Source organism: Nothoprocta perdicaria, unplaced genomic scaffold (assembly GCF_003342845.1).
Source record: "Nothoprocta perdicaria isolate Ctin4 unplaced genomic scaffold, notPer1 scaffold_9, whole genome shotgun sequence".
In the NCBI taxonomy this organism is placed as follows: Eukaryota; Metazoa; Chordata; class Aves; order Tinamiformes; family Tinamidae; genus Nothoprocta; species Nothoprocta perdicaria.
In genome coordinates, this window is record NW_020456198.1 from 3,061,766 (window position 1) to 3,073,890 (window position 12,125).

The 12,125-nt window shown below is 47.3% G+C and overlaps 1 protein-coding gene and 1 long non-coding RNA gene across 3 annotated transcripts in view; one reads left to right on the plus strand and one right to left on the minus strand.

Moving 5' to 3' along the window:
• The first annotated feature begins 55 nt into the window (after window positions 1-55).
• Window positions 56-316, plus strand: LOC112958614. The gene is made up of 2 exons (XR_003251459.1): window positions 56-118; window positions 232-316. It is a non-coding gene; the product is annotated as an uncharacterized LOC112958614 (long non-coding RNA).
• Window positions 317-3,730: 3,414 nt separating this feature from the next.
• The window catches only part of SLC25A26 (solute carrier family 25 member 26), a 76,874-nt gene continuing 68,479 nt past the window's right edge, over window positions 3,731-12,125 (minus strand). For both annotated transcript variants that reach the window (XM_026052507.1, XM_026052506.1), the window contains 3 exons: window positions 6,256-6,320; window positions 4,918-4,991; window positions 3,731-3,869 (listed from right to left, as the gene is read on the minus strand). In XM_026052507.1, coding sequence (XP_025908292.1) covers window positions 3,773-3,869; window positions 4,918-4,991; window positions 6,256-6,320 — 236 coding nt within the window. In that variant the 3' untranslated portion in view covers window positions 3,731-3,772. The remainder of the gene's footprint in view (window positions 3,870-4,917; window positions 4,992-6,255; window positions 6,321-12,125) is intronic.

A 12,125-nucleotide genomic window follows, 5' to 3' on the forward strand; every position in this document is an offset into this window, starting at 1 on the left:
CGAGGGGCGGCGGGCGCCACGGAGGGCAGCGGGGCTGGGGCCGCCAGCCGCCTCCCTGCGGCCCCGCGCACCCCCGGGAGCCTCTACCCCAGCAACCACGACAGGATGAGCCCCGCGGGTGAGTGCTCACCTGCCCGTCCCGCGCTTTACGGCTGAAGGACTTGGGTGACGGGTGGTTTGGGGCTGTGCTGGTGCCTCAGCTAACCCCGTTTGCCCTCTCTTTTCCYGCAGACTCCTGCCAGTCGTTTGCAAAGCCTTCCGAGCTGAACAACCTTAATTCCGTGAAAGCTGCTCCAGCAGGAGGGTCCCTGGAGCAGCCCAACGTGCTGCCCGAGCTGCCCCCGGCGCGGCCGCGCGCGCAGAGCCAGGCGGCCCCGCGGCACCCGCCCCGCGGCTCCCTTCCCCACGTGGAGCCCCCGGCACTATCAGTGGACTGAGAGACCAGGCTTGCCACGTGCAAATTAACAAACACGCTATTACTTTACCTTTTTCTTTTTTTTTTTTTTTGCACAGAATATATGGGCTACTTACTTCTACCTCAAACCCTGAACTGCTGCCCTGTCAAAGGCAACCAGCTGAGGTATGAGAAACGAGCTTGTATGGGGAGCAACCTCCTATTCGAGCGTCACCTGTTTGTACATACTTTAAAACTTCCCTGAGAAGTATGAAGCGTTCAAAAGTTGACTTGCATATGAAGCACATAAATGCAAGGGATTATTGTGTAAAGAGAAAAGTATTTGATACAATTGTATATAAGAGTTTTCATATATAAATATATATATATAAATATATATATATCTTTTACAGAGGGTATTTTAATCTTTAGTGCATGGAAAACTGAGTGAAATTTTACATTTTTTGGCAATATTGTTCTCAGTATCAGGTTGCTGTTAAACTTTATGAGAAAAATAATCCTGGTGCCTTAAATGCATAAGCAGAACTTTTAAAAAAACAGACTGTTCTAAAGGGATTATCCTTTTTTCAATGGATGTTCCTTTAAATCAAGTATCAATTGGGTTACTTAGCACAAATCTCCTTCCCCTTTGTAATTTATTGCACTTAACACATTTAAGCAGAGATCTTCAGTTAGTTTAAATGAAGTTTATAGCAAAAAAAAAGAAAAAGAAAAACCCACAAGCACTCAGACAGTGCGTAGCAACCTGGGGTTTTTTTTCCTGCTTGTGGAGGAAATTTAAGTTATATTTTTCAGAACTGCATAAAAAGGAGTAGGTGACCTGTGGCTGTGTGTTAAGGGTGAGGGAATAACCCGACCGGCATCAGGCACTTGCCCCCCGCCCCAGTCCTTCCAGCAGGGATTGACCCCCATGGGTGTGTGGCACAAAGCCAGGCTCACGCTGCTCGTCACGGGCCGGTCCAGCCGCAACACGGAGCTTTCAGCCTCGCCCCGCGCTGCAGCCGGGCTCCTCCTGTGAAACCGTCTGCGGGCAAGGGCTCCCGCTGCTCTGCTCAGCAATTCCAGGCTCTTCAGCCACAGACCTACTGATGTAGAAGGGAAACAGTCTAGGGATGGTCAGGAATACTCTCCGAAACAGAAATGTCCCAAGTATTTTTATGGGGTCTTTTAAGTTCATCCATGAATGGGGGGGGGGGAAGAAAAACCCACCCACCTTGGTCAAACAGATCCTTGTCATTTATAACTTCACTATGGATTTTTATTTATCCAAAGGCTGCTTTCTGTCGGTGTTGGTACCTGTGGATGGAGGACTCCTTTCCAGTTACTTGTAATTTGAGTTCTGCTAACATAGGTTGCTAAACTCTGGTGTTGACTACTTTGGGGAAAGGTTTATTGGGGGGGTTGTCACTTTTTTTCCTTAGGAGCAGGTCAGATGCCAGTTCCACTGAGGCAGAGTCCACTAGAAACCCACTTTTGCTCCAGTACTGCTGCCAAAGCCAGGCGCCAGAAGCAAGGGCAGAAATGCAGCATCTTCTGCTCCGGCCAGCTCTGCCACGGCCCTGCCAAGCTTAGGTAAAAGTCAGTGGATTGCTGGAAAGGGCCCCAGGTGCCCGTCTATTTTATTACAAGCAGCTCCTGTCCAGCCTTGCCGTGGGGAGGCACCGTGTCCCTCACGGAGGAGGCGCCTGGGCTCTGGCCGAGTAGCTTAGGACGGGTTTAACCTGCGGAGACCTGTGTGGAGCTGGCCCCGCCGGACACGGCGCAGCTCGGCCGGGTACCTGTCGCCATCGTTTGTCACTGCTGACACATTTGCACTTTGAGACAGGTGCCTAATGACGTGGAGCGCYGAGCTCATTCCAAGCACAGGACATGGATGCTGGGAAATCCTGAACGTTTTTCCTTTTACTCAAGGGAAAAGCGCCTTTCAGAGCTGACCCACCGGGTGGAAACAGTGGAACTGGGAGCAGGGGGGGAGATGGGAATGATTTAATAGCCTCATTTTGCTGGCGGAAATGTCACCACCATTGCAGATATAAAGCGTATTTGCCACATTAACATTTGAAAATAATGTTTCTGACTAAAGTTAACTGCCTAACATTATGACTTCCACTAAATATGTGAATTTGCTGCTTCTAAGAGGCAATGTGAAAGAGGAAGTATTACTTTTGTGTACAAAGTTATTTATTTATTAGAAAATTTGGTACAATGTTGTACATTGACAAACATGTAAGATATTGAAGTGTCTAACAAATGGCATTGAAGTGTCTTTAATAAAGGTTCATTTATAATATTACAGCCTTTTTGTTGAGTGAGCTTTGGGGAGGGCCAGTGCAAAACTACATAAAATTCTTACCCGTTGCGCCTCTCTGCTGAAAGTGCCCAGGAGCTGCGGGTGAGACCAGCCCCACGCCGAGCACGGCGTCGTGCASATCTGCAAGGCTGACTCGGGGCTGGGATGGAAGTCGGGGCAGCATCAAAAGCTGCAATAAAGCCCTTGAGAAATACATTTCTAATACAGCAGCTGCTTGAGTGCCTGGCAAGGGCCCTCAGCGTGCGTGTTGCAAGGGGCTTAAGTAAGAAAAACGTGGCCCTGGGTGTGCAATGGAGACGCAGGGACACCGTGAGCACCAAGGGGGCCTGCACACGMGCGCAGCCTGCGTCACCACAACCGCTCTGGGACCTAAAACAACCTGTGAGGGGCAGCAGGAGGGCGGCAAAAGGGAAAGGAGGGAGGTTGGGACGCATCCCTCACCAAGGGATGCTTCAGCCTTGGCAAGGGGCAACAAGAGCAAAATTAGGTGGTGTGGGGTGTTCTTTTTTTTTTTTTTTTTTATTTCTAATGCTGATTTTTGCATAGTTAAAAAAAAAGTGATAACAAATCCTGATCAAAAAAATCAACCCTGAGCCCAAAATAGGAGGACAGCATAATTATTTTCAGCTCTAGCAACTAAAAGCTCCAACTCCCTCTTATYTTAAAAGTTTTAGTAGGAAATACAGTTTTCCTGCGGAATCGTGAGCCYCGTGAGCAGAGCTGTGCACGGCCCGGGCCCCTGCAGGCACCACCGGGAACGCTGGCAAACGGCTCCAAGGAGCAGCGCCGCATCCCGGGCTCGTGCAAGGCGCGCTCCCGAGCGGGGCAGTTTCCCCCCGGCGCCGCCGCCCTCCCGCGTCACGAGGCAGGTGCTGCTGCARGGTGCAAACTCGCTTTATTCCGGCCCCGCGCCCAGCCCGCGTCGCCGGTTACCCCTCGAACGGGTCCTCGTGGCGCTCCCTCGCTCTCCACGCGGGAAAACGTCGCGCTGGGGACCCGGGAGCGTTGTCAGCAGGAGCGGCCGCTCGCGGGAGGCGCCGCCGGGGTCACAGCAGCAGCCGCCGGGTCTTCTCGTAGGTGCCCAGGAAGATGCAGCCGCCCAGGCTGATGGCCGCCACGCGCGGGAYGAGGCCGGCGAAGAGGCTGCGGGCGCAGGGCAGCGTGAGCCCCGCGCCCGCGAGGAACATCCATCCTGCACCCCGTCTATCTATTCCTGCAGCCTGGCTCGCTCCGGACAGAAAGGGATGCAGAATTYCTTGGTGCGAAACCCAAGGATTTACTAGGTGCAAAACAGGAAGTTGAGCCCCGTGCTCTGGTTTTAATAAGGTGGCAATAAGCATCTTTCTGCCCCCAGAATTCCTCCTCGTCAAGTATGAGATTTATTAGAGAAGCCATAAATCATTTCGTGTTGCAACTGGCCAAAAAAGCCCGACACTTTTATTGTTTTTGATTAATAGATTTATAATTGGCAGCAGGCATGGCAGCCTCTGCGTTTATTTTTCCCAAGACTTTCTTCCTTTTCCTCGCAGCTGACGCCGCTTGGCCTACCCTACATGTTGCTTTTTCTCCAGATCACTTATTGTTTTGATTTCAGATTTGTGTTCCCTTTGGTCCCAGTCCACGGGAACTATCTTTAGGCCAGTGTTTAATTCGGGACTGCTTAGGAAAGGGCCCTGCCGCAACGCCCCTGCACAAACACACAGCCCTGCTTCCCGCCTCCGCCCGGGAAGGCTGAAGGTTGGGAGGTTCCAACATAATGGATCAGGTGCCCATAAAAAGAACCACACTAACTCACAGGCCTGGGACACCTTTCTCGACAGCTCGCAAGGTGCTCTACAAGCACCAGCAGGGTGGTTTTTCTTTCTCAACACCTCTCCAAGGTCAACAGAGCAATTCCCARCCTCAGGAATGCGCAAAGGGGACTTTCCCAGTACAGCCCTGGAGATTATATGGGAAGGTGCACACTGTATGTTTGGCCTTGTTTCTATACTCGTTCCTGGACACTGTGCATGGTCAGTGCTCGAGATGTGCGACCAGGCCAGAGGGACCCGGGCACTTAGGTGCCTGGCTCTGTACACAGCCCTGTATGACAGACAGCCTTAATATAAACAGCCCGGCCCACCCCCTGCTGCACCCCCAGTGCCACCTGGAGCTGCAAGCACCYGAGATGTGCTCTTGAGCATGTTCTTACCCCGACAGGCCTTGTGTCCTCCAGATGCCACCGAGAGCAGCCAGAACATTCCCACTCGCATTAGTGGAACCAGCCTGAAACACAAAACAGGCAGACATTCCTTTTAGAAAATTCAGGAAAAAATAAAAGAGATTTATTGAGTTTTATTTACTGAGCAGCCTGTTCCTGGCTGGCGCGACATTGCAGCACTTCCCAAGGTCCTAATCAGTCTCCTYACCCTGTGCACAAAGGTCACTGTCGACAAATCGAGACAAGGGACAGGAAGGAATAGTGAGGCACAACAAAGCAGTGGGTCCAAGCTCACACAGCTGACCCAGGAGGAAGACACAAATAAAAACAGATTCCCAGAACATTGACAAGTGACTTTGCTGCTTGCTGACTTCAAAACTTGACTCACAGCAGCCTTAAGATTTACTAAAAGAATATCCACATTACAAATAATGATTTTACAAAACCACGAGCAATGCATTGCAAGCGAAGATTACCCTAAGTGGAAAACAGGCCAGACAGCAGGACCACAGACTATCAGATTGCACGTGTGATCTTGTTAGTGTGAGATAACTAACAAAAACCTTGCTTGGAGGGTCTCAGTATCTCCGAGGACAGGGATGAGCGCAGTTCACACAAGCAGGTGCAGGTCACCAAGAAACATCCCTCTGCTGAGGGGCGTGAGCAGCAGGGCAAAACCTGCGCCTTGACGTCGCAGGGTACCTGACCTCTGCAACCAGCACAGCGCTTTCCAGGGCTGGGAGAAGCCTCAGGAATCTTCACCGGAAGGTTTTTCTCCCTGTGACAGGTTAGCTCCTCTGTGGGTCAGCACAGTAGTGATGGGAAAGCTAATGGATACTCTTACAAGCAATTCTCCTTCTGCCCTGCTTGGCAAAACTTCATCACTGTAATATCTGTGGCCTGAAATTTTAGGACAGATATGCAGTGCCAAGCCCTCCTTGGGAAAGGCACACAAAATGTCAACTATTATCAAAAATAACAGAGGAATAAATCCCCAGTGGGACTTTTAACTTTGGGCATCTGGCCCTAGGAGCATTTTCCCCTACAGACACCACATGAGAGCCCCGAAGCCCAGAAAGCAGCACAAGTGCAGGCCCTTCTCAGCCAGCTGCTCTGGGAAAGGACCAGCAAAGCCTTTCAAGGGCAGGAGCACAACAATTTCATTAGTTCTGTGCATAGTRTCTGCTTACATCTAATCCTGCCTTTGAGGACCAGAGCAACAAGTCATCATTAATAGGTGCTGGATTTCACTCCGTTGCGACCATGAAGAAATTCTGAATCCACCCCTGTCATTCACCTGCTCGTTTGCTGGTCTCCTCCTCGACTTACCTTTGCCAACATAATTCTCGTCTTTGCTACGTCCAGAGGTGTGGTGACGGCAGCTGCAAATCCACCTGAGCAAACGGAAACACCAAACACAAGTGAGACGTTGTTGATTGAATATGAATGCAACCCTGCCTTTAATTCCCGTGGCCACGGCCAACGTTGCTTTATTATTTCTGCCTACAGCTCGTTTCCTCACTTCAGCAAATAGGTGTTTTTGTTAAGTGTCTGTAACAGAGAGAGTTTTATTCTCCTGTGTCAACTTACAGAGAAACTGTTCTCTCCTATTAACTGTAAATTTAAACGCTCGTGTTGAGATTTGTGCTCTTTGTCTCTGGACATACATAAGCACATGAAGACCCTACAGCTTCAGGGTAACAGATTCCACTTTCCACGTCTRAGACAAGGATGACAGAGAGAACCTGCTTGCTTACTTGCAGAGAAAGAAAAATAGGCTTATTGAGCTGTGCTCTGTTTGRAGAATTAAAGCCTGACCAACCAACTGGACAGGGGGAATGCAAAGAAAGGAAAGACTCCGTGCACAAGATGTGTGTGCATTACAGGCCTGCCCACAAGACATATATGGAATTATACAGGCAGGATGTGGACACTGAGCATTAGACCTGGGATTCTTGTTGCGAGAAGAGAAGCCAAGCCAGTGCCTGGGACTGGGTTCATCTCCGAGGAAGGAGATGAGCTCGTTTTCTGAATGCAACAACCTGGAACTGCCCAAAAGTCTTGAAACTGCCCCAAGTCTGCGGCCACGAGCTCCCACAAGTGTCATCCCCTCCCCGCAGGCGTTTTTATTGTCTGTAATCGCTCCCAAACACCCYGCTTTGAGCTCACTGCTTTCACTGAGAGCGGCCAGCTCAGCTGTGGCTTTCTTACTGAAAGCCAGAAGTCTCAGCCTTGTCCCTGGGCACGTCTCACCCATAAATTTGCTTATTTCTCCATATTTAACCCTGTGGCTACAGCTACGGCCTCTCATGCTACTTAGGGACTAGGCTGGCTGCTGCTTCTCCCAGGCTGGTGCTCCCTTTGCCTTATTTCCCCCACCTTAAAATTAACTCTTAAACCCTCTCCCCTTTTCAACATTTACATTCTGGAAGAGGTGAAGTGAAGGAAACAGTCAAAATGCTGGAGAACAGAGAATTAGACCAGTAAGTGAAGACCTGAGAAGAAAGGAGGGAAGACAAAAAAGAGAGATTTGTTTCGAATCACTCTCCTCTTCCCTTCTTTTCTTCTCCGGAGCTTGTATAAATCTTGCATCTCCTCGAGTGGGGAAAGAAGTGGCTCCAAAGGCTGAAGCCTACACAGTACCCAGGGAATATGCTAAAAATAATCCCTCTTCTGTTCCAAGTTTTATGGAATGCAGAAAAATTGATCTCCCTTCTCTTAGGATGGGAGATTTTTTTTTTTCATACATCAGTAATGAAAAAAATTTCCATCTTCTCCACTAGCTTGTGTTTTGCCTGTATTGCCCTTCCCCAGGCTTTAAAATACTAAAATCTGGACTTGTGAGAAAGAGCTGGCACCCTGTCTTGACTCCCAAGGTTAATCAAGGAACATTCCATGACAATGTAGGACACGTAGGAAGGCAAACATGCGACTCCTGGATCTCCCACAAGAATGCAGGGAAGGGGAATCACCCAGGGGCCCCGGCTTGAACCACTGGTTTCACTTTGCCAGCAGCTTTCTAGCAGTGATACCTCACAAAAAAATAAAGGAAAAATTTAAAAAAAAAGTAGAAAAATGGGTTGTACTCAAGAAGCCAACAGAAAAATMCAATTCCAGCCCATTCTTGGACCTCACTGAAGGTCAAAATTCTTTTCAGCRTCAGCCAGTTTTTGACAAAATGACCCAAAGGCTTCGAGAGAATGATCTGGTTAGAGACTTTGGTACTCGTGTCAGTGATGTATTTTTAGAGCAGTAAAAATAATCTCCATGGAAAATAGTGGATTTACAAGTTTGTAGAAGCCTTTCCTTTGCTCACAGAACAAGATAAAATTAAACAGTGACCCACAGGGCTGTTAGTCCTGTACCAAGCACAGATCTCGATGCATCACTTGGCTAGAGAGCTGACAGTAACACTTCGGTAAGACTCACTTATTTTCCTTATCAGATCCTGGTAATTTTTGTAGGCATTCACTCCTAGGAGTTTCTTATTGGCAGAAGATTCAATCTTGGCTGATAGAAGGATTAGAATAAGTACCATTTATTCTGATACAATGTTCCCAAACATTCTTATCTGAAAGGTTTAATCAAGGCTGATTAGGTTTTCATTTTTTCCCAGCTAATATCTGGATCTTTCAAGCTTTTCCGCTGTTAACATTTCTATGCTTCTTTTTCTATCACTGGGAAGTACAAAATTTTCAATCTATTTAGAATGACAACAGCAACCATAAACAGCTTCATAAACACAAGCAGCAMAATACTGATTAAATTAAATGCAAGGTTGAATTTGCTTGACAAAAACACAAGCTTAAAACTAGCACTTATTGAGAACTACCTTTTACTGAAGACAACAAGCTYGGGAAAAATAATTTCCTCCATCCTTAACCTGGATGTCCAAGGTGATTTCAGATTGACCACCTTGGCTTTATTGCACATGTATCCCAGAACAGGCTACTGCTTGTGCAGTACTGGTGAGYCCCACCTGCTTTAAGCAGGTAAAGGAACTTGGTACAATGGGACCGATCCCATTGATCAGATTAATGAAACAGATACAGGCTGATGCAGCAGAGTCTAATCATTCACAACAGGAGGGTGTGCTCCGGATTGTCCARTACACAGGAAGGCCCAACAGCTCTGTCACTTATCTAGTCCAATCCTGCCATTGCCAACTCCTCCAAGAGCTGGACTCTGTCCAGATCCACATGGATGAAAACCAGGTATCAAAGTATCAGGGAGGGACGGAAGGATCAGCCACATCCAACCATCCATCCCTAATCACTCTGGCTTCTCCAAAGAGTTGAATTAAGAAAATGACACCGTTGGCAGCAGCCTCTGCCCGGATGCAAAGACTCAATCACCGGCTCACCCTTGGAGAAGGCTCCCTTCTTTCCCTTGTCCTAGAAGGACCTAGAGTGACTTGATCTCTGTAGGTTGGCACAACGATGCATTTGYATGTAGGGAGAAAGCTCTTGGSTTGTTAATGCTACTAATAGAATGASAAGCTCCTCTAATGGAAGAAAGAGGTTAATACCATATTTAAAATCCACTACCCACCTCCCAAGAAGTTACATGGATGCTCTATTCACACATGTCAACTGGGAGGCCTACACTACGAGCAGAGCGTTAAGCAGATAATCCCCTGTGCATACCTYCCCAGTGACTGGTTCTTGACGGAAGCGAGAGCAACTTCCTTTCACCGGGCACTAAGAGCAAAAATTCTTGCAGACTTGGATATTCTCCTAGTTTCCTACTGGCATTTTCTAGCTGTCAGATTTGAATAAAAACAGAAAAACATCTGAATGAAGTGAAATTCTAGGGCCTAGCAGCAAGGTGTCTGCCTGCACAATTTGCTGCTGCTAAAGCAGAATACATCAGTGGTTCTTTTGAACACTCCTCAAAGGAGATCTTAGGAAGGAGGAAGGCAAGTTCCTCTTCAATCTTTCTTTTTTTCCCTCACCGCCTTACTTTTTTCTCACCCAGTCTAAAGGCCTTGGGGAACCCTTCTGGCCAGACAGCACAAGGGCTTCTCCCCATTCTGACTCTACACCTAGCTTGTCCCAACACCCTTTTCAAATTCAGGCCCAATGCAGGTTAAAGCAAAGCCTATTTCAAAAGATACAAACCTGTACTGGACTACAAAAATGTTTTTGATTGAATCAGCTTAGCTTAGATAAAGTTAAAAAAACAACAATGATAAATAAAACTGATCATTGCCTGTCTTTATTACTGTTTTCCATACAATCTGAAGGTTCSCCCAGACAGGTTTTTAAGACTGAATGTCAAATTAAAACTGAAAAACTGAATAATGCTACCCTACTAAACCACACAATATCCTCTTATATTGCCTTTTTTCCAGACTCCCAGATGCCCTTTTTCAGATATCTTCACTTAATCAGTTCTTATTTAAACTTGTACCTTATCGATATTGCATTAACTTTCAAGGAGAATTTTATCCTGGTCCTTTATGACTGCAGGAATAAGTCCTCATAATGATAGAGCAAAGTCCCCCAGGAAAGCAGCTTTCCAGATCTGAGCAGAGGCCCAGGACACAAAGCACTTCTTCCCCCGTGATTTTAAGAATCTCGATTTAGAAGCATGGTCCAAGAAGACACTGAAGGGAAGCCGTGAAAACTACTCCAAGATTTATTCAGAGCTGTAGCGTTAAAGAGGCTTTTAGACACAGCGTGCAATCTTGTCAGAGTTAATTAAATCAAAACAAAAAATGATGGGAAATCTTCTCYGTTAATGTGCAAAAAGCTCTTGTTAGTGCTTTATTATTCACTAGGCTTGCACCTCCATTCCCTGTCTGCGACTCTGTCACCACAGAACATAAATTATTAATGTTAGGCCACACGCTCTGGGAGAAAGAGGGCATCTTTGGAAGGGACAATTTTCAGTTGTGTTAAATTGACACTCAGGTTCTTTGACAAGCAGTGGCCGCCCTGCCAGCTTAGTCAGTAGCCGACGGCAGAATTTCCTTGCCGTGGAGCCAGCCCCATGGAAGACCCACAGAACCTGCCAAAAAGCCTCTCCCAGGACAATCTGTCCCGATACAGAATGGATTGGTTGGACTGGCCAAGCTCAAAGAAGACTCAAGCACCAGACAGAACCACTTCTAGCCTGTCTGCAATACAGGGACACACTTGTCTCACTCGCCTTGAGCCTGTCAAAACCTCTGCCCAAATCCAGGCTGGTACCCAAACATCTCGGAGATGAGCTCAGACACAACCTTAGGCTTCAGATATAGTGTAGACCTACCCTTGGGTTCCTCCTGGGACGCCTGCTCGGAAATCTTCCTCTCTCCTACACCGTTCCAAACATCTCCATTAGTTAAGACACCAGAAATGATAATAAAGCTGGACAAAGCCTCTGGGGATTAAATTATTAACAGATGACACAGAGAGGATTCCAAGTCTCTAGCTGATATTTATGCTCATGTCTACTCTGTTTCTATGAAAAGCCTGCAGATTGCATACATATATTTTACACATCTGCACCCGACAAGGAAGAGTCAGGCCTCTCAGAGCACTTTGGCTCAAGTCGCTGCCATTTCACAGGCTTTTGGGATGGAATTCAATATATTGTTGCTTTTGATTCCCTCTCTGCCAAATAATCAATTATGGTTTCTCTAGGAGCTAACGAGCACACACAGACACACACATCTATGTGTGTGCCATACAGGGAGGCCAAACAAGACTTCTCTTTCACTTTGCTTCAGCTTATGACCCTGCCCCTCAGGACCCGTAATATATTTTTAGAAAGTATTGAATTGAAGCACAGAACACAGGAGAAGATCTTGYCTGTATCCCACTGCTACCATGGTGGCATTTGATAGTATCTGTGTGTTTAAAGGCTGGTTTCTAAGTAATCTCCTTCTCCTTTCAAGATTTATAATGTCGTGAATTTAAATCATTCTGCTGTGCACAGAGTATTGGGGGGCTGAGAGAGGGAGAGGATATGGAAGAGTGTAATTTGGGTTTTGTTCCCCTTGTTTGAAGCTCTAAGCAAACAGTTAACAGTTTTTAACTGTGGATTCCATCTTCAGGGAAACTACTTATCCACATCTCCCCCTCAGCAAAGGTGCTGGAGTTTTTCAATGTGAGAGAACGGATGCAGTGGTTGAATAGCTCAATACTGGGCCTGTCTGTCACGTATCTACAGAGGGAGAGAACGGAGACAGAAGAGTAAAGTTCCGATCCAAA